Raw genomic sequence first — 27,463 nt, 5'->3', positions numbered from 1 at the left:
TGAGAACCATTGAGATATATTGGAGGATTGGATTTAATTAGACAGAGCAGAGTAATCAATGTTTGCACGTGGAGTTTATACCACGGGAATGGTGATGCATGGTTTTGGTCGTGTTGGTGCTGGGTAACGGTAAAGAAGACTAATTGGAACTAGAGTTAGAGATGTTTAAACACTCATGAAAATGCTAAATTATTTTTAGGGGCGAATGTGGCACAGAGGTAGAGCGGGTAGACCGCCAATCAGAAGGTCGGCGGTTCGATCCCCAACTCATTTAGTCTACATTCCAAACTCCTTAGGAATGCACTTATATTGCCCCCTTCTAATCGTCCGACCACTCAAGGCGCTTCTAAACTACATGTCACATACAACCTTTCACACACACATTCACACACTAATGTAGTGCCATGCAAGGCCACTAATCAGCTAACCATTAACACATTCACACACGACTGTCGATGCCTCCGGGAGCAATTTGGGTTTGAGTTTCTTAACCCAAATAGTCTGACGTGCAGATTAGAGGAGCTGGGAATCGCACCGCTAACCTTCCGAACTGGTGGGTGTCTCACTCTACCTCTGAGCCACAGCTGCCTTTGATGCATCTCGATGAGAACAATAAGCATCTCATAATGTATTCTATGTGGTATGCACCCTTGCAGAGCTTATTGATATGAATGATGAAGCCTGCGTGCTTTCCTGCACGGAGAATGGACGGGAGTCGGTATTTTCTTTGCGTGTTAGTTAGAGTTGTGCTTCTGTGGATGTTGTCTGGGCTTTGTTTATTTGCGCATTAAGAAAATTGAGCTTTTTTACATTTTTGCTTGTGTGCAAAAAGCAAAGCCGTTGGAATAAACTTAATTTCTGCTGCTGTGATTAATCACTAACGGATAGGGACAAGGTGCGAACAGAGGGTTGAGTCACGCTCCCTTTTCGTATAATCACCAGCAGTCAGGTCCTGTTATTGTATGTGATTCCTTGGAGAGGCTTTTGTCCACTGAATTTTCTTTCCATTCTCTGTTTACGTCTTCATTTTGGAGTTCCAGCGAACAACTGGGAAAATGATTGAGTGCAGGCTAAATGTTTATGCGTTACTAAATCACTATTGTAAATAACCTGGAGACGTGCTGTGACATGTTGTGTGTGCTGAAAATTTTCATCCAAACAATCTCTCCGAACCTGACTGAGGTTAAACATGCACTTTGACCGGTTGCTCTTACAATCTTCTTTTGTTACCTTAGCAGACGTAGCTTAGCATTTCTACAGGTACAAGGTAATTACTTCTCTTTCTTATTTCTTTTACCAGGTATTCGTATAAGCTAGCTGGAGTTAGCAGTTAGCCTTCTTTTCTGAGTCATGGCCAAGAACAATCAAATCTTTTGAGGCTACTGTATGCTAATCTTTTGTTCAGGAAGCGCTTTAGCTCAATATTTTAGTCGTTTAAGGCTACCTGTGCTGATCCAAATATTATCTGGTTGCTGCAGGTTTCCATGTTTCCATTTCTTCATCCTTTCATATCTGCCAGTGTCAGTTCGGACAGTCCACATGCAGCCCCATTTTTGTGGATACACTTGCTCACTCGCCGAAATGGGACAAGAGAAAGTTTTGGTCATGCAGATTCTTGTGGCAGTGCAGAGCAAAATTTGTGCTGAAGATTTCTCAAAAAAAGGTTAAATATGTGACTTTGGACGGTGCATGCATGTAAAAATGACCCCTGAGAAATATCTGTTTAACACTAGAATGTGTCGACACTTACAAAGATGTTTTATCAGTTGTCAATCAATCAATTTAGGTAGTCAAAGATGTTGCTAGCCTATGAGTTGTTGCTGCTCTCTCTGAAAGAACCTTATAGTGCGCTAATAGCAAAGTCTCTCTGCTAACAGTTAGCCGATATGCAGAAGAAAAGTCAGTGTTTTTTTTGAAGAGCCTCAGAAGGCGTACTACTTCCTTTGTAAAGTACCCGGTGTTATGTCAAAGTATGTTGCTCAATCAGAGGCTACTTCTCGTAGTGGTACCGTCTGTGGTTTAGGACAGTGGTTGGGGTGATGTTAGCTTAAGAGGTAGTAGGTTTGGTAAGCTGAAAAACATACTAACAGGGGAACAGACTTTGACACAACAGCAGCAACAAAAATGCGGCGTTCATGGCGTCCATGGCATAGAAAGTTGTGCTAAGTACGTTTTCTAAGCCCATAGTTCATCTTGAAAAACGGGGTATGGTTGTGCAAAAGGTCTAACATGTAAGCATGTGTGAATGTTTTGGACACTTCCTGGTTGAGAGGTTAAAAAATATGACCACCCTGACCCTACCAATGAAGCATCACCAGACTTGACGCTTTACTAGCAAGATGTATCTCCATCATTTTGGGCTTACATTAGTCTGTCAGTACGTTTGTGCCAGTTTTAAAGCTCTTGCTAGCTTGCTTTAGCCTCTTGCTGCAGCAACTAGCATAACTACACTATTAGCGCCACTGCTAAGTATAGTGAGCACATACAGTTCTTATTATCTGTGGTCCTATATGCAGAAAAAGTAGCAATAATGGTTGGTGCATTAGCATAAATGCACCTAGATAGCATACATGCTAAGCGGGAGTGTCACATGTCAGTCCATCATGGCTACACAGAGACCACGATGATTAACAACAGACATTACAGACAAACTGAGATCTTATTGTAAAAGAGTCTCAGGAGAGTTCGCGGGCCTTCATATTCTTCCTCCCGCTACATTATCTCACTATCCTCCATCTCCGCCTGCTGAGAGGATGAATTAGGGATGACACAGCCTCTGTACAGGCTTTTAGTGAAGGGGAAAGGAGGAGGGAGGGAGAGAGAAGCGGGTTAACGGAGTCATTAACACATGATGATTTAGCCGGTTTGATTTAGTGCCGCGCTTCGCTTTCCTGGCATCTTGGGCTATCCTCCTGTGGATTGGAGGGGAAAGAGTTTTCTTTTCCCCTTCGCAACATCCTCCCTTCCTTCCCCTGAGGAGTTCCCCTCCGCGCGCTCTTACACAGCCTCTCTTCCTCACCTTCTCTCTCCCTTTTTTCATCCAAAAAACCCCTCCTTTTTTATCGTGTTCCTCCACCTTATATTCAGATTTCCTCCTTCTCTCCGTCTCTTCCCCCGGTGTTCATTTGTATAAAGATTTAATGCCCCCAAACAAGCTTTCTGTGTCAGCCCACTGAGAGTGTCAGCGGGGGCGCTCTGTTCCCCCTTCTGTCTCTGCTGTGAGAGTCGCTCTCAAAGCTGCTCAGGCACACACACACACACACACACACACACACACACACTAACAGGGCGTGTGTGTTTGAGCATAAAGATACACACACATGCAAAATCACACTCTTAAGATCAGAGTTTTTCCACACACTACGCCTGCGGATGGTGTCACGCAGGGTCCAACTGGGCCTTATCTCATCCCAGGAGCACTCCATGCATTCTAGGTGTGTGTGTGTGTGTGTGTGTGTGTGTGTGTGCGCGCACGCTACATCCCCACCAATCACGTTTCAGCTTCCCCATGGTTCCCTTCTCCGTGGGAGGCGGGACTCCCTGCCTGACCATCAGGAATTAGATCAAGCAGCACCATGATTGGATTGGAGCTTTGATACACACACGCACGCGCACACACACACACGAGCACACACAAACACATTCCCACTCATTGCCGCCTCGATAAGCACCCTGAGGTGTCAAACTGGCAATACACACATACGCATCCACACGTTACATACACACAGCGCTCACCGCTGTTATTCCGCTACTCCTGTTTCCCACAATATCCCAACCTCTTGGGTACACACATATACATCTGCCATACACACACACAAAGCTAACAGAAACTAGGGCAGGAGATGTAGCTCTAATCTCCTTCTACATCTCCTCTTTCTTCCTCTTCCCTTCTTCTTCTTTTTCCCCCTTTTTGTTTTTTCTCTCCCTAAAGCCCTTCATCAGAGGGACCCCCTGTCCCTCCCTCTCTCTCTACCCGCAGGGCGTCCCAATTCACCAACCTGGTGAATAATTAATGCCGGCAGGCCCAGTTGATTAAAATAACACATCAGGTCTCCTTCATTGGGAAGAGGCATGGCTCTGCTGTGATATTGTTACAGCCACAGCAGAGGGGAGAGTTATTCTTCATATTAACCTTGATTAAGATTTTATGGAGTCAGACCGTATGTGGAGGATGGGGTTTCCTATTACAGCAGATTATAGCGGTTTGGGCATTTTGAACAAGATGGAAAATTACAGCCAAACAGCGACTGGATTTACAATGTTAGACCAATTAATAATGTGAGGAAAGGTCGAAGAAACTCATACAAATTGGTGCATATTGCCTAGAAATCCTGCACTGGTTTTTTGGTTAACATTCGTTATGAAACAGCGACTGAAGGGGGGTTAATTGTAGGCTTTCATATTGCCTCTACAGTATAGTGTACAGCCACTGTAACGTTATCTGAGGCGGAGGATTTTTACAGTCGCCTTTATCGCCCCAGGAGTCAGAGTCCTGGTCGAAGTCGCTATAAATCACCGGCGCTAACGTTACTGTATCAAAGATGGCCTCCGTAGGTCCGGGTATGCATCTGCTCACTGGGAAAATGTGAGGGTTTTGTGTTCCCATCAATGCCGATCGGAGCCGAGGCGATAATTACCCAGGTCTACTGCAGAGTCATTTGACCCGGGTCTGAATGCGGATTGTAGCCTTCCCCACTAAGCAAAAAAGCCGGGTGTTAGCGGGCGTTAGCAAGTTTTTTGACCAGTGAGAAAGGGGCTTTAGGGTTCAGACAAAGCAGCTAAAGGAACTCCAATGGATGTAGAACAATGGAGCAGAACAGAATAAAGTTATAAAGTTCTGTTTTTTTCGTACAGTAACGAGGCCCGGCCACCAGTAACATTCAGATGAAGGTCATGACCTTTGACCTAGACAAAAAAGCAACGCCTCTTGAAGACATTACATTGCGTCTCTGCAAGTGTAGCAGTGAGACAGCCTGTTCTACAGTCCTGCTTCATAATCCCGTTTTAGCAGAAGCTTAAATTGAGTTATTTGCCAACAATGTGGTTTATCAACTTTGTCTGGAAATGACTCAGAAATATTTGACAATCATAAAAACGCCAGAACACTCTGCAGCGGGGCTTGAAACATAAAGTGTATGATAATCTAAAGCCGATGATGGATGCGTCTGGCTTTATTCTTCCAGCTTCCTGCCAGAACGCACTAAAAACCCAGAGCCCGTCTCTGCCTCTCTCTTCCTCTTCTCTTCCTCCCTCTTCTGCTGCTCCTCTCCGTCGTTCACTCTTCGTAAAGTTTTAAATTGAAGCAGATGGCGTTCATGGGTGACACATGATGCATGCTCATGTTCGCTAATTATGTCTTTGCCGTGCCGTTGGCCTGTCTGCTTTGATTCCCTCGCTTCAACAGCTGTACAATCGCTAGTGTCAGCCCCCCTCTCCACACCCCCCGTCTTTCCATCTCTTCTGTACGTTTTATCGCCACGGAAACAATAATTCTGTTAGAGCCGACTATAAAGAGGAGAGCGTATCAAAAAGTGTGGAAATTAAGGGTACTGCAGACGCACAAAGACAAAGAGAAAGTGTGTATGTGTGGTTTTAATGAGGCATGTTCCCTTTTGATATGCGGTGTCATACAGGCAGAGGCTGGTTGTCGCGGGCATGTGTGTATGCGCGTGTGTGGGTGCTCAAGTGGGCTTGTTTACCATTCTTAGCTGCTGTGAGCTGTGAGAGGCTGACTGGCCAAACACTCCTAATGAGCTCCTCCTCAGCCCTCTTCAACGCGAGCACACACACACACACGAACACACACACTCGTATCTGTGCTCCAATCTACTCTAAAACATAGCTGCAGCCACTGGGGGTCATTGTTCCCCGTTGCTGCTGCTCAAACTCTGTTGTCATATTTATGCTGTTGTTTTGGTGTGTTTGCATGTGTGTGTTTATGTGTGTGTGTGTGCCGGCAACAGTCGTCATGACTCACAGAGTGCACCAAAATACGATTGCACCATGCATCCCAGTTGTTAACACATTAAAACAAGTGAGTGAAAAATGTAAGAATAATGAATGGAGTTTGGTCCCTTCTGTTTTCAAAGAGATATTCATCTGTGACCTTGATTCCCACAATGCACGTCTGACTCCAGGAAGTAAGCATCTTTACTTTCATCACCGATGTTCTTTCCTCTTTTCTCATCCTTTTTTCCTCTCCTTCATCTGCCTGTTTTCCCATTTCGATGCTCACTGACCTTTCGCCTCACGCTTTAAAGCTTCTCCCTTTTGTTCTTCCACTTCTCCTCTCTTTTTTCTCCCTAGTTAGAAATCTCTTTCAGATCCATGTTGACTCCCTTTGATGTTTTTTTCCCCCTCCATAGATACAAGCGATCTAATTTAAGCTAGTTTAACCAGTAGACTTTTATCCGGCCTCCATTGGAGCTAAATTAGGGCAGTTTAAATAGTCTTGAAATCTTTAATGCCACCGCGCTGTCGCTAAGTGTCAGAGGTTCCCTGACCTCAGACGATACCTCCTCAGGTGAGTTAGAGGTCTGTACCACCTGTTAATGGGATTACCATTTGACCTTTGACCCCTACAACTAGCTAGTTAAGTACAGAGCAAGCACATGATGACTAGCGGATTAATGCCTTATCCCTGGATATACTTAAGCTTGTTTGGTCAAGAAACCAACCCTGCGACTGCATATGGAGCAAGACAAGCAACCGGTGGGGGTGAACACACACACATACACACATACGTAGGAGTAGAGACGTGACCCCCCCCACACACACACACACATACACACCAATACAGAGCCAGGAGGCTAACCTACATCAAGTGACCGTGTGTTGTTTTTACAATCAGCTTTCTCTGGATTGCAGCTTAGACGGCCCTCCTCCCCATCTCTGTCTCCCTCCCATCACAAAGGGCGGCTGCTTTACGACGGTCTGGCCGCAGTAAAAGCTGAGGGTTGTGGGTCGGGGTGGGGGGGTGGGGGGTGCAGGAGGCTGTCGGAGAGGATGTAAATTACACAAATAAAAGTCCACACTGGCATGGAGCTTCCCCCAGGAGAGAGTGGAGGGGAGAGGGGGAGATATTTGCTGTAACTTCAGAGAAGAAAAAGGGGAGGAAAAAGAAGGTATGTAGGTTAGAGGTGGTAAAAGGGATGAGAAGAATGTGGAAAGAAATGATAGAAGAGAAAGATACAGGGAGGAATAGAAGTGAAAAAAGTCAGTAGAAAGCCGTCACTCAACGGTTAAACATTTCAGTCATTGGCCTCCTTGACACAACCACCCATAGCTTTGACACCCATCTTCCTATCCTGCTCTCTATCACCTCCTCCCATCCTTCCTTCACCATCCCATCCTTCCTTCTGAAGCATTTTTCTGTCCTCAGTTCGCCCACGCACCTTGACACTCTTTCGGGAATGTTCGATTCTTTGCAGACGACTACTCGCTCTCTATGACAGAAACATGCCACTGTAAACATGCCAGTGTTGTTCAGCAGGAAGTTGGGTGTGTGTTGCAGCGCAGGAGTTATTTTGGTAGCTTGGCAACATTAACAGTAAGAGGAAACTTGGCTCTCTCCCAAAAAAGAGATTGCACAATGGACATTATAGCATTGTCCTGCAAATAATCGATATGCTGTACCTTAAGGCAGTACTTCTTATACACTGTAACCATCATACTGCCTTAAGTGATCCTTTTGTAAGCCACTCAATCTGTGTCACCACCATGAGGGACATCTGAGGGGCAGCTGGCTGCTCGCTCTCCGCCTGCTGGACCTCCGCCCACCGCTCCGATAATCTGAGAGAGTCCAGCCGTGTGACCAGCAAACCTCATGGCAGGTCAGCATAGTGGCAGACGGCAAAGCGGTTAAGTTGATTATATGGAGTTGTACATTTCCTCAGGGAGGCTAAGGAGGAACTGAGGCAATGTGGTATGAGTGGGATCAATTGGATGAGGAAAAATCGATCTGGTAGAAAATGTGCAGGGAAGGAGGGAGAAGGAGGAGAAATTATGTGCAAGAGACAAGCAGACTACTGCTACTGCCTATACTTCAAACAGTGGTGACTATAACTGAGTCGGAGCTAATAATGTTGAAAAAAGTTACTTACTTTTATAGCATATGAGAATATGAGAGAATATGCGCACACTTGTAGACGTTGAGGCTAGCAATCAGCATTCAAATTTTAGCTTAATGTAGAAGCCAATGGGCTGTCGCAGCTAGCTTCCTTCTAGCTTCAAGCAGTGTCCCCTCATTAGCTGTGTCCCAATTCAGGGGCTGCATCCTTCAAAGGATGTATTTGAAGGCCGATTGCGTCACAGCGGCGCATCGAAGGCTGTCCCATTTCGAAGGCTCCTTCAGATGCGGCCGACAAAGGAAGGATCCCACAGGGCATCGATCTGATTGGAGATTGGTACTTAGGCCTTTGCCATCAATGGGTGAATGCGACATGTAGTGTAAAAGTGCTTTGAGTGATCGGAAGACTAGAAGCGCTATAGAAGTACAGTCCAGTCCATGTATGCAAGGTGCAAATCAGGCTACATTGAGGCTTTGGTGTAGGGAACAAATCAGGCTTTAGGGGAACACAAATATCATAAGTGATGTGTCTTCTCTTTTCTTCAATTTATGACAAATATTATTTATTTGTACACGAAGAAGCGGATGTTGATGAAATACTTGTATGTTTTTTATTAGGCCCCATTATTCCCAATTTTCTGAAAGCAGTCAGTGCTCTAATTGCTAGAGGTCGACCGATTGATCGTTTTGGCCGATTAATCGGCCCCGATAGGATTTATTAAAAACTACAATCATCGGCGGATCTGGGCTGGAGGAAACACAGTCCCTCTATGGGACTATTTTGCTGAGGAAAGGCACAATGTGGGCACAACTATTAGAGTTAGATGTTCATTTGCAGATTATATTCTCTTTACTACTTATTTTATTTATTTAGGTATTCATTACTCTTTGAGATTCATGTTCTGTTCCAGATTTATGTTTTTATTTTGTTATTTATTTGACATAGACTTTCAGTCCAACAGTTATGTGTAAGGATATGTAATAAAGATAAAGATTGTTCATTTAAATTAGTTTAATTTTTTTTTTAAATCAATGTGCAACTACGACTAAATCCACAAGTTAGACTTTAATTACAGACCAGCAAATATGTTTTATATCATATTATACGGTACTGAGCCCCTTACCATTGTCGTTCCATGTGTGTGTGTGTGTGTCTGTTAGCGGCATTGTGTGGCTCTGCTTTGGGATGATGTGTCGCACTCAGCTGTTTTGCCAGACGACTGGCTTTTTGGCACACAGAGAGAGACAGAGAGCGATGGTGTCTATTGTTGTCTGCTTGCTGGAATGATCGTGCACCTGCATGTTGCTGATGGTGGGATTTGCTGCACGTTGTGTGCGTCGGTGTGTGTCAGTGGCGGACTGTAACAGATATATAACTTAATGGCAGCTAGTATTGAAATATTGTGTGTAAAAACGTTGTTCTATTTAAGAAAATGTATAAAGAAAACTGTCAATAGGTGTATTGACGAGGACAGGTTGTGTTAGCTGCTGTTGGCAGTTGTCAATCAGACAATTTTTAGTTGTGTAGCACCAAATCATAACAAAAGTTATCTTTGAACACTTGGGGCGGCTGTGGCTCAGTGGTAGGGTTGGTTGTCTCTCAGTCAGTTGGCGGTTCGATCCTTGACTGCTACATGTCAAAGTGTCCTTAGGCAAGACACTGAACCCCAAATTGCTCCATAGATCCTGATTGGAGATTGGCACTTGACATCTGCTATCAGTGTGTGAATGTGTGTGTGAAATGGTGAATGTGACATGTAGTGTTGAGGTGGCTGCACACTTCCCAGACAAACGCCAACCAACTCCAACCAACACCAACTGTTGGATCAGTGCGCGCTGACAGTTGGTGTTGGTTGGAGATGGTTGGATGGAGTTATTCGAGTTTGACATGTCCAGTCGAGTTTGGTGGAGTCGTGGAAGGTTGGACCAATGTGTGCCTTTTCCCAACAAACCGCAACCTTCTGAGAGTGTGTTGCCATGACAACTAGCCTATACTCGCATGCGATACATCAGTACTCATGACCTTTGTCCATGCAATATAAAGCAAGAACTTGAATAAGGAAAAGTAGGCAACAAATGTCCGTCCTGTCAGCTAGTGTCTGGGCAGAGTGGAGGTGGCAGTTGGTTTTCGGAAGATTCTAACTGTGCGTTCACACCGAACGTGAATAGATGCAAGTCTAAGGCGAGATTCCATACAAAGTAAATGCAATGACGCGAGTAGACGCGAATTTGTGTTGGGCAGCGCAAATTCGCGTGAGTTGAAAAAATTGAACTTCGCGTCACGTGGTGTAGCGAAAGCCTATCAACATCGAGATTCGCCGAGCTGACGCCGTTGGTAACCATGGCGATAAGCCCAGGCTCCTCTCCTCCATTCTGGAAGCGAAGGGCGAATATACGCCTATTATTTAAGTGCACATTTTTTATCACGTTGGGTGTGAACGCACATTAAAAGACTGCAACCAGCAACTGCCAACCTTAGGTGAGTTGGGCGTTGTCTAGGCAGTGAGCAGCCACTTTCAAAGCGCTTTGAGTGGTCTGAAGACTAGCAAAGTGCTGTATAAGTACAGTCCACTTATCATTTACAAATAGCAGGTCTAGACACATACTCTTTATTATATCAGACCCAACATTAATCCACCATGTGCAAGTTCTTTGCGACAGTGGTAAGGAAAAACCTTGAGCGGATCCAGACTCATTGGTACAAAACTATCTGTCCAGACTGGGTAGGCCGAGAAAGTGGGATAGAGGGAGAGGCAGGAATAGAGACAGAGAGGAGGACGTGCACATAGCAAGAAAAACAACAACAAATAACAGACATAGAAATATGTCTACTGATAACAATAAAAACTACAATTATAAAAATGTAAAACATAAGCAAATGTTTCTTTTATTTATAACTCATTTCCATGAAGTTTTGAGAATTATAAAATGTAAATGATCTCAGGCTATGTAAGCGCTCCTTTTACTTCAGATAACAGTGCTTTAAAGTGTGCGTATGTTTCTCTCTGTGTAATTCAACTCATTGATTGTTTTCCGTGCATCCATTGACCCAAGCTGTTTAATTAGCTCCTGTCTCTCTAGATGCATGTAACTGACTTTGCATCCGTCTATAACCTGCTTCCATCTGCGTCTGACTCTGTGTGTGTGTTCCAGCCCAAACATCAAACACACACTCCTCATTCATGTGTTATTAGGGAGCATCTGCAGGCTCTAAACTGTGCACATCATCCGCCTTTGTTATTCTGACACAAATTATGATTATCACTCCGAGTTCAGCCCTGAGCGCTCTGGCTGACTGCCTGGGTTCGACTGTTGAACCCTGAGGTGAAGTCTCGCAACTCCCTCAGCACCGGGCCTGCGGGGCATTAAATATGTGTGCGTGACAGAGAGAAAGAGGAAGCAACCTGCTCGATCAAATGATGACAGTGTATCATGCACAAATGAGAGCATATGCGTTTAATCGCTCATTTGTGCTCTGCTGTGTGTGCGTCCGTTTGACCGCAACGGCGTGTGTGTATTTGCATGCAGCTCCGTCCTGACAGGCTTTTTTTAATGAGAGTTTTTTTGGGACAGATGAATGTCAGTAGATCCATTATCCTTTCTCTGAACTCCTCAGAGCAGAAAGAGAGGGAGAGAGATGGTGGATAAATGGAGGGATGGATGGATGGATGAGCGTCAGTGTCCTATGACACTCTCCTGTTAACTGTCGCTTTCTGTCCTTCATGAATTATTCACTCGCAGTTTCTTCACGTGTCGTAGCCGCTTTAGAAAAGACTCCACGCACTCTGCACTTTTTTATACAATAAGTGTAAGAAAAAAATTGACCTTCAACCACAGAGCGAGCATTGGATATCAGTGTATTCATTTTAATAAAGACATTCTTTACTTTCTTTTTAATAATTGCCCATGTGTTATGTCCACTGAAGTGTGGTACTTAGTACATTCTTGTTAGTCTTCAATGTCAAATACATTCCCTTATTTAAAGACTTTGTACCGTGGTTCTATTATTAATACCCTTATTATATTTGTGCAGCATAAAACCTTAGACTGTAAATAATGGAGGTAGCTGAAGTTCGGGATTTGGCCGCCGCCATGTTGGTTTTCTGAACCGGAAGTGACCATATTTGGATGAAAGGGCGGTGCTCGACAGTCTATGACCGTGGCTGATCATTAGCTTGTGAATGAGCTACTTTAAATGTGTGTTTCCTACAGAGGAGATTCTGCAGTTGTTGATGATTCAGACTAAATAAGTAGTAGATTTGCCGCTCAGTCGTCCAGCGAGAGAACGACGGGTGAACGGCTTAAAATAACCAATATTCTCATCACTACGGTCCGCCGTAATCTCTCCGGGGAAAAGCCACTTTAGTGACCGACGATTAAATAAATGTTTGATAAACACTGAACATTCTAACAAGCCAGTTAAAGCGAGCACAGCAGACCTGCTATTTAGTGCTAAAAATATATCAATACAACAACATTAGAATTGAATTCACCGAAAGCTCGAGCACACTTCTTGCACGGCCAGAAAGTTGCATAAATCCCACAGAGAGACAGATTATTTGTCCAAACTTTGACTGAAAAAATCCCCAAAAGGCAGCAACAAAACAAACAGGTGAAGTTAAGCTCAGTGTCTGTGTCTGTGTTGACGTCCAGCTGACAGCCAGCAGGATCCACCTGTCAATCAAGTGAGCCGGCCCCTATGATTTAAGGCTTAATATAATTAAAACAGGTTTTTTACAGTTATCTACAATAGTTAAGTTTACAATTTATAACAAACCCGTTTATTGTACCAGGCTCTAAACATGTTCAGTCCTGCTGTGAAAAGTGGCATTTTCCCATCTGCCGTAATGTTGTTTCTTGATTTCTGGAGCCTCAGGTGGCCACTGCAGTGTTTTTGCACTTCAGCATTGACTTCATTTTTCAACCCTGGAGGTTGCAGCTTGTATAAAATACATTATATACAGTAATATCTGATTTCCTTGTCCTTGTTACACTGTAAAAAAAAAAATTTTTTTGAGGGTAGTAAGTAAAATCTACCCGAAGATATGGGGCATTAACTGCAAAGTGAGCATGCATCAACGATTGTTAGCTGCAGGCCAGGGTTGAATTAATCGGCAGTGTCGGGGTTGAAGTTAAGATTCCTGTTTAACATTTTGCTGTGTATCAGAATGAATGAAAGTGTTTATATATTTATGAGGTAGATATATCTGAGGATTTGGAGTCGGCGTGTCTGTATATGGCTGGAAGGTTCCTAGTTCGAATCCTGGTTTGGACGAAGTGGGCCTTTCTGTGTGGATGTATGTTGAGTAGATTCTACAGGTAGCTTTTTATAGTGTATGTCTCAGAGGTATTATTTGTGTTATTTTGTGAGTGTGACAGCTAAGTGTGTAAAGAAGGGCCGAAAGTTGTAGCTTTGGACAGTGTAAGGCCTCTCAGAGAGCTACACAACAACTTTAAAGAGACATTACACACTCTCTGTTTGGCTTGTAACTCTTACCAAACAAGAACACACACACACACACACACACACACGCATTAAGACAATAATTGCGTGCAAACATACAGCGTATGTAAGTCAGCCGTTTTGCAACATGGGGAAGTTACAGTAAGAGGAGGGAAGTGCAGAAACCATTAGTCATGCCTGCAATTTTTGAGGTATTTTCTAACATCATTTACTGTTTATCAAACACTTGAACGTCATCGCTCTTTTGTCAAAGTTGCTACAGTTCAGGGAAAAAGTATTTCTAAATGCTGCAATTTACCAATACAGGAAATCATACATCGCCTCTCCCTTTTTTGTTGATAACAGGAACGCACAAATTCAGCTGTTTAAGTGCCGAGGAGTGACGGCGGACAAGCTCAGCAGTCGATTCTTTTCACTCAGAACCATTAAAAACAAATACTTCTTCTACTGAAGTATTTCCAGCAGCAATAACGCAGGAATAACAGCCTCAACCTGTCATGCTCGTGACCCTTATCTGCAGTAACAGCTGTATTGTTGAGGCTCGCGTTAAGGAGGGAAGGAAAGAGTGATGAACGATGCATCCAGAGAGAGGGGAAGATAAAAAAGAGATGGGCTGCTGGCCAACTGGGTTAGAGGTTTTATTGTTGATGTCCGCTTGGTTGCATAGAGACAACCTCAGACAAACACACAGACCTGGGAGCGTGCACACTCGTGGTCAAACACAGTCTAGACAGCTCGACGCTTAGCTGTGAGCTAACTGAAATATGCATAAGGAGTTGTTTATTCACAGCAAACACAGCGATGTTTGAAGATGCGCTTGGAAAAAGGAAGCTACACATGAAGACACCTGTTATGTTCTGTTAACCTTAATAAGCTCAGGTAGGGAAAAGGAAGCTAAGATAAGCATGCTAACTCCTGATTAGCCCTGGCATGCTAGCCTCCTAGCCACTCCTGTTCTCACCTGCATACATGTGCAAGCTAATCAACCCCTCCCCCTTCCTTTTCACCTTTTCACACATGTCACAGTTGCACCTTTTTTTCCCTATTAAACATGCAAACACTGATACACACGGATCCATGTCCAAACACCCACAACACACACACACACGCAGATTGACATATGCACACAGGCCTTCACTTTCTTACACTGTCACTGAAGCTTAGCCATCACTTTTCTGCAAGGACTGTTGGCATCGAGGGCATAAAGACGGGAGAAGCTCAAGAGGAAAGGAGAGAGAGGAGGAGGGGAGGAGGAAGAGAGGGAGGGAAGGAGGCAGAATGGGGCTCTCCATCATGCTGTCACTAAGGTGCAGCTTTAGCGTTAGCCGCGAATAAAGAGTGTTTTTAAAAGGTGCTGCGAGGTGCAGCGAAGATGAGTCGGATAAATGACTTCTCTTTTTCATTCAAAGTGCCCACCATAGCCCACAGGGTCGCCCTTCTGTGTGTGTGTGTGTGTGGAGAGAGAGCGTGTGTGTGCAAGCACGAGGGGAGAGAGTGTGACGCCGTGCATGCCTCAGCCTTGAGTTTCGCGCTGGAGAATGCATGCAGAAAAGAGCGACTTTTGCCACGGCCGGCTGATGTTTTTGTTACCCCTGACACTTTAACATATGATGTTTTTTCTGCCTGCTGCCCCTCCGCCTTTCAGCGCTGAGTGGGAAAAGTAATGTAGTTCAGAGGGGGCATGTAAGCTGCAACAATGGCTCAAAAATATTGAATACAAGAGTGAAAGGGAGCCGGAGTCTTAATGACAATAGGCGGGAGCTGGGGGTGAGGAGTGATGATGCTGAGGGGGAGGTGGGTTCAGATTGATGATACATCTCTGCTGGTTAAATATTATCAGGCTTCTTTTTTCATGTATGCACCCCCCCTCCTGTCCCGGTATCACACAGAGAATGGTAAGATGTGGCTGGCTAATGATCTGCCCATCTGAGCCTTTCACTTTTTGTATGAGACCCTCCCCTCTCTGTGGGCTCACTACACAGATGGTTTGGGTCGCCATAGTGACTGCCAAGCATTATTTGTATCAGTCCAAGGCCCTTCTGTGCCTTTTAACTATTGGAAGTTTTGTCACAGATGTGCTGCTGAATTGAAAGTCTACGGTTAGTCAAGCTTTCAGGTCAGGTGAGGCGACATAAGAGGGGAAAACTCACTTAGCTTCTAGTTCTTCTTAAGTTCTTTTGCTTCGTGGGAAAGGTTACAATCGGCATTCAGACCTGGGTCAAATGACTCTGCAGTAGACCTGGGTAATTATCGCCCCGGCTCTGATCGGCAATGATGGGAACACAAAACCCGGGTCGACGCGCTTATGCTATGACGCGCACAGCTACAAATTCCGCCCGTCTCCGTCCGAGCAGCGCTCGAACATCGTTCCAAATCTGTCACCGCCGAGTTTGACAAACGGACTGAATGAGTAATAGATACATCAAAGACCTAACCACTGTAACATCTTCACTGTTTACTAACCCTGTTTCTGGCGCGTTTGTGACGTCAGACGGTGACGCAGCAGGAAAGAGACTGAAAGCAGTATACTCAACTGGCAATGGGAATTCAGGTCGATCTGATGTGTGAACGCAACCGGAACATTCACCGCGAGCGAGTGGGCGGAATGATTAAGCAATATCACATGAGAGGGAGTGATGTACTAAATATCATCACAGCCGTGCTGATTCAGTACAACAACACGACCTCGAGTGCGATATGGCTTTTATACAACAGTTACACAAGCGACAAATTGATCGGTTATGAAATGCGACGGTGCAAAGAGTGACACACAACAGGATGAAAACATCTGGTGTTGAAGAAGAAGGATCATTTACAAGACGACTGTAGCAAAGATGTCCGCAAATTGGAGAGGTGAAGGGATTTGAGGGCTTCTGGCTGTGAGGGCCGACGCCAAAAATGTTAGCCAGTTGCCGGGACTACAGCGTACTTTACACGCCATGTCCTGGCTCATAAGTGAATTTAGGACGTAAGGTATTGAAAGAGATAGAAATATTATAACCAAATAGAATTGTCGACGGCGCTTTGCAGGTTTGCTAACTGCTTGTTGGGGCATTGTACAGCAAAATAAATGGCATGCATTAAAGGGCTAGCCTAAGAGACATTAGCACAGCAGTTGCTCAGCGGTAAGAGATGCAGATGTATATTTGGCATATGATTCTCCATGTGATGCTGTCATGTTTTCAGTACTTCCAAATATCAAGGCTGGGACAAGCCAGGGCCTGAGGACAACACTTTGACATTGACATCAGTATTCAGCATGGCTCTCTGGGTTTGTTGTCTGTGCCTGACTGTCCTGCTGCTTGTGGCTAAGCTGAGGGGAACCCCTCTGACTGCAGAAACAATCACAGAGCTCTGATCCAGCACTTTTCACTGTCAGGGTCGTCCCCGGCTCTCAGATGAAGTTGACCCATACGCACCTCTGGGACTTGCGGGTAAAAGGGGCTGCCTCTCATCCAATTAACTCCTCTCTTTCATCCACATAAATATATATCTACACACACACACACACACACACAAATGGATGGGGTAGGGTGGGGTGTGTGGGGGACAATGACGGAGAGGGTGAGAGATGCCAGAGAAAGGGGAGTCGCTCCATCTACATCCCCTGTTCTTGGTTCTTTTGAAATGCTGATGACTCCTCCTCCGTCACCCTCATCGCTCTGCTCCCTTCTCTTTTAATGTGGCGGAGTCATCCATTCCATTAACCCTCCTCCCCCTCCCCACAAACCCCCCCAAAACTCCCTCTAAAAGGCCGGGTAACAGGGGCCACAGCGGTGACGCTGGCAGGGGCATTTGTCATGCTCCGAGCCGCCGCAGTCTGTTGCTCTCCCGTGGGCCTTTGTTGTCGCCCTGCTCCCAACTTGCTGGCTAAGCAGGGGATTTCACATGTTTCATTAACATCTGAACCAGCTCTGCGCTTTTGTACTTTCACACAGCCTCGCAGTAGCACGCAAAAACACACACACACACACACACACACACACACACACACACACACACACAGTCAAAATAAGCAGAAGTAACAAGCACATGTGCCCAGGAGAAAGATGTCAGTATTATGAAAGAGAAAAGACCGGATTAGAGCGTTTCGATGACTGTAAGCTGCACATCCAGCCTGCAGTTATCCGACCTCTGTGCGCTTCATGTAGCACACATTCGCTCTTTGTACTAAGCACAACAATCAGCGTGCCCTGTGCGGCGCCGGTGTTGGGGGCACCACTCAAGTGGAGGTCACTCGCAGAGGCGTTATAATGCTTCGGGCCGGGCACAACAAGACTGAGGGCAATCCACTTAAAGCGAACCACTAACACCCCCTCCTTCCACCTCCTCTCGTATCCCCTCCGGGCCACCCTGAGCATCACACTTCTGAATGGAAAACGGGAAACCGGCCCTCTTCAGCACTTGAAAAACTGTAGAGAGAGAAAGCGTCGAGAGGGAGGGTGATGGGGGAGGTTCATGTCAGTGATACAGAGCTGTTTTTCCGAGCACCCAGACATCCATGCCTAAGAAATCTGTAAGAAGAAGATGAAACGACCCGAGCTCAGGCATCGCAGACGAAATCAAAGCTTCAGACTGTTTTGATGAGAAGACTTTTTTTTTCCCGCTCGTCATTTTCTCACTCCGTTTGACTTTCTCGTGAACTCTGAGTTGAAGCCACGAGGGCAAGGCTGCAGTCAAAGCGCTGGATGCAGGAAATGGAGAATTGAATGTTATCGCACAGAGATAAAAAGAAAGGAGCTCGAGTCTTTATTGCATCAGTGATGCTAATTTCAGAGTAAGATGTGGACCAGCTTTCGCTTCTCTTCCTCTGTTTTCCTGAGATGCAGAAGATATCCTCCAGCGTCTGCGTGAGACACAACAGCTTTCAACTAACTGTAAATCTGTTCATGGTGATACAACACAGTGAAACTGCCGTCATTGATGGAGCAGAAAGACTGAGAAGATCGGGTTGGGAGGCGGGCTGAAGCAATGGATGACAGGACCTTCACCTTCACCAGGGAGAGCGTGATTCAAGTCCATTTCATGTTGACCAAGCGTTAGAAAACGGATGCACCTGTTAGAGATGTGAAAGAGTTGCGACAAAGCGTTGGTGCTTCATGTTCTTGGATGAGAACTAGGGGTGGGACAAAATACCAAAATGGCAATATGTCGTCATCCTGACTCGTGCGATACAATTATCTAGGCTGGTGCCGAATCTCGATGTCTTCATGACTCCTCGAGGTGGCGCGTATGACATGAGTGAGGGTAACTTCAACGGAAATTAATTGGCTGAAGAAGAAGTTAATCACATATGATGTATCATTCCCTTGCGATATATCCAGTATCGCAGAATCGCTGTATCGTGATATTATCGTGGATCGTATCGTGAGTTACCTTGCACGTTGATATGTCTGCCTTGTACTTTCTAGTTAGTTGGTTGGATAGTAGATGTTGTTGTCTGTCATGCTAAACAATTGTTATTGTTTTGGTACAGAATATGAAGGGGAACAAAGGAACTACTTTTTCTGCAAACCTTATTTCTTTAGCAAGATAAATGAATCCTGTTTGGGAGGGAACATTACATAAATGTGCAAACCCTCCACTAGAAATCAACTGTGCTTCCTTTTTCAGTCTCCTCTGCCTGCCCTCCTGCCTGCTCCTTGTCTCCATGCTCATCCTCTGTCCCTCTTGTCTCTCTTAATAGAATTAGCCGTGTGTCCGTCCTGACGTACTAAACATCTCCCTCTTTCTGACAGCTAATGGGGGCCATTCCAAGTCCGGGATGACTGATATTGAGATATCCTTCCTCCAGGGTAACATCCATAGCAATTTCCCGTTGATTTGCTGAGTGACGGACTCTGCGCAAAGGAACATAGACCCTAATGATCATTGTGCAGATGGACGCTCTAACTCAAGGCTGCAGAGTGTGTGCGGACGATTACAAGCCATACAATAAGCTACGTCTCCTCCCCCCGCTCCTCTCCCTCTGCTGAGGTATTTCCGGGAATGCCGCCGGCCATGATGGATTTATGAGTGGGCCATACTTGGGTAAACACCGATGGTGGGCAGCTTTGTCCTCCCCCCCGTGATATAGTGAAGGTCCCCATAAAAAATGGGAAAACCAGGTTACGGCCACCATAGAGCGGGGCTAAACAATAAAAGGCTTTATGGGCAGATATGGGCCTGTACCATAAATGCTGGAATCTGCTGTCTGAGGGACATTAAAGGGATAATGACGAGGGGAGGAGAGGGGGGGTGCTTCCACAAAATCCCTGCAGCCACTGGAGAGTCTTTTTTAGACAACACACACGCAGAAGCACACAAACGGAGTATACGAAACGCCGATGTAGAGATCTATAGAGCAGTTTAACTTTGGGTCAGGCTCTCTGTGTGTGTGCGTGTTTGTGTGTGTGTGTGTGTGTGTGTTTGCAGCAGATTGACAGAAAGAAAAGGTGGAAGCGGCCCGGTGTTCATCGATAACTGCAGCTTGTTCTCACATCGAAGGGTCGGGCCCTCATTACACGTTGGCTCGCTGTCGGGGAGCACAGCTGTTGGGTTTGGCTGGCGCTGCCTGTACGCGCTGCACAAAACCAGCTGTGCAAACAAACACACACACAGACACAGAAACCGTAATGGCAGCAAGGGGGAACTGAGACAGGTTGGTGGAGTTTCAGGTAGACTTAAGCAAACACGGCACACGCACACACACGCTAACATGCACCCAGGGGAGGTGTGTTCCTGGTTAGAGTGGCAGGAGGACGTTGGCTGCGGGGACTGTGCCAGCGGGGGAGGGGAGGATTATGGCTTTTTCATCATTGGGATAATGGTTTTGTCATGCAGACTGCATATTTCTGCCCCACATTGTGACACAGACCTGGACATCCTTGGGGCGGGGGGGGGGGTGGTGGTAAGGGGAGCACTTTTTACTGCTTCCTAACAGCCCTGATTGCGCTAAGAAAGAAGCAGAGTGGGGGCAGTAAAAATAGTTTGACACCCTCAAGGTCCAGGCAGCAATCTCCTCTCCGCCCTCGCCCATAAAACTCTTTGAATTCCCCTCCTAAAATCCTTCTCTCCCCCCCTCTCTCTCTCCGCGCCGCTCTCCCCCATCGCTCAGCTGGACTTTAAGTTCCTGCTTCGCTCTGAAACAAGGACGCTGTGTTTACCACTCATGGTATCCCTCCACTTATGTCTATTTTTGCAGAGCGTCCAAGTCCGCCTGGTCCTTTAATCAGGCCTGTCCAACAGTTCCATAATCATTATTCTCTATGTCTGTTCTGTCCTCCAATGTACTTTTCCATGTTCTCTGCCGCCTAATAGTGCTGCGACGAGAACAGCCACCTGGACGCTGTGTTACTGCGGGCTGCAGCTTTTTTTGAGTCCTTTAACAGTCAGGACGATGCATTCGAGGCCAGTGACCACTTTCAATTCATCCTAAATTTCTGGCACTTTATTGTCTAGTGTGTGTATGAGCACTTGAACTCATCATCTGTGCATGTGTTTGTATAAGGAGTCACTTTTAAATACAGATGGGAAACCACCTGGCGCTATAGCATTGCTTATTTCCCAACATCCATTGGGCCCTATGATCTATTTTCCCTCCTTTTAATACAATAATACCCCATCTATTATATCTGAGGCGCCTGGTCTTACTCAACCCTTTTAAAGGTTAGCAAATAGACTTTTTTCTTTCAAAATAAATGTTCGAAAGCTGCTCTTTTTTCACGTCTAATCTTGTATTCCTCCCTCCCCCTCAGTAATAAGCAATGATCAACAATCTGTTATCTCTCCGCTTGTTCTGCGCTATCACAGGGTATTACCCCGCGATGAATGCTCTCCCCTCTGAGAAGAAAACAGAGCCGTGAAAATTAGCATTTTCTGACAGCCATTACTCACAGGGCTAATCCTGTCAAGGAATGTGTGGCTGCGCTATCAGTGCAAGCGAAGGGGTCGCCGCGGCCCGGGCCCTGCACGCTGAGCTCTTATCAGGCAGGGTAAACACACCGGGGTCTGCATTAAATAAGTGTCACAGTCGGTGGGGGCGGAGCAGGCCGAGCCCCCCCCCCCCGCCAGGCTCCATGCAGATAATCCCTCTCCAAAACCGTGTTGGGCAGACCCAGCTGTGGCCTGTGGCTCAGGTGTAGAGAAAGTGGGGGGGGAGGAGAGGTATTGTTCAGGCTGTGGTGTAGATTACAGCACAAGTAGCACAGGTTTTATTCCCTGAAATACCTGCTTTAATGTGGATTAAGACGGATATAATTAGAAAGACTATTCGTGAATCGTTTTTCCGTCTGAGCCGGCGTACTCAGGCCGAATTTAAAAAGTTGTGCATCCAAAGTGAGACGCCAAACCAGCAGCAAAATGCTTGTGCTGGTAAACCCATGCCACTTATGCTCACTTATAAACAATTGCAGGTGTTTTCCTTTAGCAGGTCAGACACTAACTCTTTAAATAAGCCACATGATACCAGGATTCTGTATTCACAGAGGTGTTCAAATCTGTCTTCACTGCTCTTGACTTTGTTTGGGACGTCCCAATCAATGATCGAACATGGCTTCATTAGCCATATTTTATATCAAATATACACACAAAACTAATCATGTAACGTAACAGGAAACTTAAGCCATCAGTTGTACTTCAGATCACATGACAAGCACAGGTCAGTGTTTCTCAAAAAGCCTAGCATCGCCGCCAACAACACGAGTACGCGTTTGTGAGAACGTGACCTTGATTGCCTCTTAAGTCTTGCAGCGGTGATATTTCATCAACTAAGTAAGAAAAAGGAAATATGCTAATGTCCTTGTAGTTGTGCTGAGAAAGCTTTGGCTCAGACTCAAACCCGGATGATGACAGAGCTGCATGTTTGCGTAACAAGTTGCAACAATGTTGCATGGAATGTTGCAGAGTAAAGGTGGAGCACTTTATTAGGGAGGTGGCGCAACGATTGAGCAAAACAACTTCCTGTTCTTCCTCCCAGCTGTGTTACACTGTGGGAAAAGTTAAGTGTCAGTTACCGTGACTGGATGACTTTGCCACTTTAGTTGCTTTATGTGAGCCGGGTGAACTGCGGCGCCTCTCTGGGCAGCACTCGAGGAAAAGTGTAATGGTGTTACTCTGAGTGTACAAGGTGGGAAACCTTGAATAATGTGGGATGAGAGCGAGCCAGAAAGGCGAATCCGAGTCAGCCAGTGGGTCACCAGGAGGTGAGGCTGCCTACTTCCCTGGGTTCAGGAAAAGTTCAGCCGCATAGCATTAGGCAAATGAGGGAGACAGGGCTGGGGGAGAGAAAATCAGAGGGTAGGGACTGATGAGAGCATGGGGGAAAGGGTCAAATTAGTTGGAAGGAGGAGCCCAAATAAAGAGTGAGAACATGGACGGGAGCTTCCAGGAAAAAAGAGCGAGAGAGATCCAGTCTGGTGCCGCTCTCATTATGTCCATGAACTCCGTGTAAAGATATGAGAGACTCATTACTGAGCTTGTATAACTTCATCATGTCCTCAGATGCATTCCTATTTAAAGCCCCCGCACCTAAATCTGAGCGAGGGCGGAGGGGCTCCCCTCCTCGCAGTCCCATGCAGGGCCCTGCTTTAGACAGAGGGAGATCCATGGTGACGTCCCTGAAGGGGTTAAACGTGGGAGGAGCCACGCATGAAAAGAGACTGATGAGGGTGGGAAGGGAGGAAAAAAAAGAAAAAGAGCCGAGTGGAGGAGGAGCCAAAGCCCTCAGCTGCTGTGCCTTGTCACATTTTTGCAGAACATGATAGCGGCTCGGTTTGGTGTGGGAATGATTTAGGCTTCGCTCTGCAAACACAAACAAGGCGGTGCTGCTGCATGTTTCATGCGGACCTGGATATCTGAGAGCGGGCTGTGAGCGAGGGGGGAAGCCGCTGGTTGGTGTAGCGCACGGAGGGAGACCGGTTCATTCACGGGGCTGACAGGAGTCCTCCCACGGCGGACACAGACGGGACAACCGAGCGTAACCAAAAGGACGAACTGCAACTACACGGAATTTCCCTTCTGAAATCTGCGCTTTCATCCCAGTGATAGTTTCCTGTTGACCGAAACGGACTTGGGAGATTTGAGTCCTCTTTTCTGGGATTGTATCGGGTTTATTTTTCCTCTTTATGGTGTGGATATAGCCTCAAATGTTGCTCTCTGTGTGAGCAAGGCCGATATATTCCGCTCAAGTTATTCGGGTCGTTTTCGGTGTATTTTTTGTGCATATTATTTCATTGGACACCATGCAGACTGTGATTTTAAATTACGTTTTCAAATTGAGCGCAGCCGATTAGGCTTTCAGACCCTTTTGATCAATACATCGCTTCTATAAGATGCCAAATGTTCAAATGTCCCCGCTGTGCTCGGATATATCACTTTTCCTCCGTTTTTAATGCAGTTTCGCCCCCGTTTGGCCCCCTCAGTTTCTACCTCCGCTGGTGGCGAGCTGAAAACCACACGGCTCGTGCGCCACAATAGTTCGCTTTTTGACAATAATCCCCTGCTGTCGCCCTGCTCCGTATGATGTATGAGAGTGTGGACGTTGTGGGACTGAACCCCAGCCCGAACCCGTTTTTAATGATGGATTACTACAACCAGAGCAGAGGATGCTTGATCCCAGAGAAAGGACTGGTGCCCGGAGCGCCCCATCCGTACAGCACGTCCATCAGGAACCAGCACTGGAACGGCTCCAATCACTGTAGGTGCCTTTTCCTGCCTCCTCAACTTCATTTCAATAATATGGGGAAGTTAAGCCCTCCATATTCTTCTCAGTGTGTGTAATTGCTGCTTATAAAAACGACGTTTGTCCCCATTTTCTTATTATTTTTTAATCACACATTTGCGCCAATAATCGTTTTTTAGGGCCGTTTATTCTGTGTTCTCAGCCTGTTTTATCTCAATTATTTAGACCCCTAAATATGTGCCAAACAGCGTTGCATGCTCCCACCATCACTGAGCTTCATAACTGCATTATATATACTTGACCCACTTTCGTCTCCCTCTTTCCTGCCTCACTGTGCTCCCATGCTCTGGGTATTTTTTCACAAAAACCTCGGCGAGACTGCGGCGCTTTGATCCTGCCCACGTTCTCCGACGCATTTTTTTTTCTCTCTTTGCGTTCCTGAAATATGCACTTGATACAAACGAGGTTTACCAAAGCCACGCCGACGTTAATCAGATCAAACTTTCCTGCCAGTGTTATCCCTCTGGTAATCTGGATAGCTGCGCCCACAGGCCACAGTTCCTGAGCAGCTCGTCCTTAACTGTCTGTTTTGTCCCAATTAGGCCTCTCCTTCAAAATAAAATGCATTTTACACCGGTGATTGATATTAAGGAGGAAGGCTTGGGGCACATTTGTAACACAGCCTGCTTTAAGAATCGAATTTTCCTGTTTTGATATTTAAATAATATATTTATCTTTATATTTCAACATTTTCCAGCAGAACATGCATTAGAATAATATTTAAATTCTTGTGAATGCAGCCACATTTTAATAATTTAGGCTCATGTGCCATTGAGTGAGGATGACAGGCTTTCTGCCATATCTAAAAATAGCCCCTCAGCCTCTGATGCTGCCTTTAAAATCCCAGCAAGACTTACTTTGGGTGAATTCAGCATGTGCACGTGTGTGTGTTTGAGGGTTGATTATCCACCGGCAGCCGTGAGAGATTTCACTTTATTGATAGTTATCTGCCGCAATAAGAGAGAGTTTTATTGCAACAACAAAGTATCACAGAGGCCCTTCCCTTTCTTTACCTCAAAGGAGCTGCACTGCACAAAGCTCAGCCGGGCCTTTATAGAAGGGATGGCTCTGTTGTCTTTCACAGCTGAAGGAGTGTAAAAGGCAGGAATCTCCACAGGCTCTTAAGGGCCAATTTCCTCCTCGTCTGAGGACTATAGAAACACGCCACAAAGGGAAATTTAAACAGGAATTTCTGATGTTTTGGCAGCAGCGACAAAAGCAGTCAAAACTGTTTATTTTTGCGCCGTAGTCTCTCTTCCTCGTTTGTATTTTAATCGTTGCTTTTCCGAGTCAGATAAGATTAAGAATCCCTCTCGACTAAAAGAACATCCATTTTTCAAAGCAGATATCCAGCGAGCTTGATAGTATTTATCGAGCTGCCCCACTAAAGCGCACTAGTGGCAGCATTGATTCAAACCATGTGAGCTCGTCTGAGGGAGACGGTGGGGGTTTGGCCCAGGAAGAGACCTCTGATCCCTCATTCGACTCCACATTGTGTTGCTCAAACGGAGGAGTTGCAGGGGGAGCGTGTGTGTGTGTGTGTGTGTGTGTGTGTGTGTGTGTGAGAGTGGGTGGGGGGTAGAAGCATAGCCGCTCTTTGCCTTACTGCTTGAATGCAATAAAAAATTTAGAGCACAACCAGGGAGCGGTGGCAGTGAGGGGGGGTTTAGAGAGAGAGAGACGCAACATCCGTTAGTGTCATCACGTGGCTCCGAGGCTTATTGGATCATAGCTGCAGAAAACAAAACACAGCAAGATTTCTTTTTCCCCTCCTCCAGGAATCCAAAGCAGTCAGGCTCTAAAGCACGAGACAATCCCTAAAACATCTGCTGGCTTCATCTTTTTCTGGACTTTTTTTTAAAAACACAAACTTCACAGACAGTACACCCACGGTATGTTATCCTCTGCACGTGCATTCAGGAACAGATTTCTGTCCGAGCTGGAGCTGGAGCTGGAGCTGAAAAATTTTTTTATAACCCCTCTTTGCTTCTTTTTCCTTTTTGGGCCTCTGTGTTTTCTCCACATTTGGGTCTAACTATTCATTACAGGCTCTGCAGAAGAGCTCTCCCCGGCTCTTAGAGTGCACTCAGTGACATCTTCAATGAGGCAAATGGCCTCTTGGACCCATTAAGTGGCTCTGCAAGAGTCCAGATCATTTGGACGCTTTATCCTTGATGTTATTGTTCTTTAAAGATTCCCACACTTGGGTTGTTGACTCTCTGCGAGCCGCTTATGATCTGGTTATATTCAGAGCAACAACTTGGAATCTTTATGGCAAACAGGCTCTGCTCCTGCAGATTAAATGAACTTGATTTCTTCCCGAGTGCCTGTCAGAATCCTTACAGCAATTACGGGCTCATGCATGAAAAGAATGCGCATGGCCTTGTTCACATGACTGTCACACACTAAAAAAAAATGGGGATTGCATGGGGTGGGCTCCAATGCTCACCAGCCCATAGGCGTCTTTGCTCTTTGTTTTTTTCTTTCTCAGGCTGTCCACCGTACGAAAGAAATCACTCACCAGGGATTTCCATAGAGAGGAGACGAGGCAGAGAGAGGAAGGCGAGCTTTAGCTGGTTTGTCTTCTGAAGGCAGAGGCTGCCAAGTGGGCTACTACTGGACACGAACGCTGTGTGTCTGAGGGGCGAGTGAGTGGCAGCTTAATCTGACTCATGTGGTATTTAAGTGCGGAAGTCCTTTTTGCCTAGCAGGAGACGAGGCCCAAGAAAAAACAGATGGTTTTTTATTGTTTCTCGGTGCTGCAAGAGCGGGAGCAATTTTAGGCAGCGCTGATGGGGGAGGTTGAAGCAAGAAAGTTTGCCGGTGGACTGAAACCCATGTGGTTTCTCTCTTGGCTCCCTGCGTCTGACAGCGCAGCGAGAGCGTCCCTAATTGTTTGTGCTGTTCGGAAAACATGGAAAACTGTGGGCGACGTGTTTGGACGTTTCGCAGGCCGTTGCCGGTGCCGACCCTTGCGAAAGAGCTGCAACTATCACTTCCTCCCCCACTTTATTTATGTATGCAGATTTTACTTGGCAAGAGTGCGCTGAGAATTGGGAGAAGCATGAACAACAGAGCATAAACAGAGAGAGGCTCATCCTGTCCCTGACCAGAATTGGCCGGAGAACTGTCGGTTTCTGACATTGAGGTTGTAAACAGCCGGAGGAGAGGTCATGTATGAAGAATCAAATTAGTTTTCCTGATCAGTCCA

The 27,463-nt window shown here is 45.9% G+C and overlaps 1 protein-coding gene across 2 annotated transcripts in view; it reads left to right on the top strand.

Annotated features, from left to right (window-relative positions):
- Positions 1-27,463, top strand: part of raraa (retinoic acid receptor, alpha a) — a 157,400-nt gene that overhangs the window by 94,729 nt on the left and 35,208 nt on the right. Inside the window, exon 1 of one of the 2 annotated variants that reach the window (XM_069665069.1) lies at positions 23,014-24,207. The exons of the other annotated variant lie outside the window; for it this stretch is intronic. Coding sequence (XP_069521170.1) covers positions 24,030-24,207 — 178 coding nt within the window. The 5' untranslated portion in view covers positions 23,014-24,029. Of the gene's footprint in view, positions 1-23,013; positions 24,208-27,463 lie in introns of those variants that run through there. 2 annotated transcript variants of the gene reach the window in all.

This window comes from Semicossyphus pulcher, unplaced genomic scaffold (assembly GCF_022749685.1).
Source record: "Semicossyphus pulcher isolate SPU_LCO1_2020_fin unplaced genomic scaffold, fSemPul1.0.p SCAF_16, whole genome shotgun sequence".
Lineage (NCBI taxonomy): Eukaryota > Metazoa > Chordata > Actinopteri > Labriformes > Labridae > Semicossyphus > Semicossyphus pulcher.
Note: the sequence above shows the minus strand (reverse complement) of the source record. Positions and strands in the feature narration are given on the sequence as shown.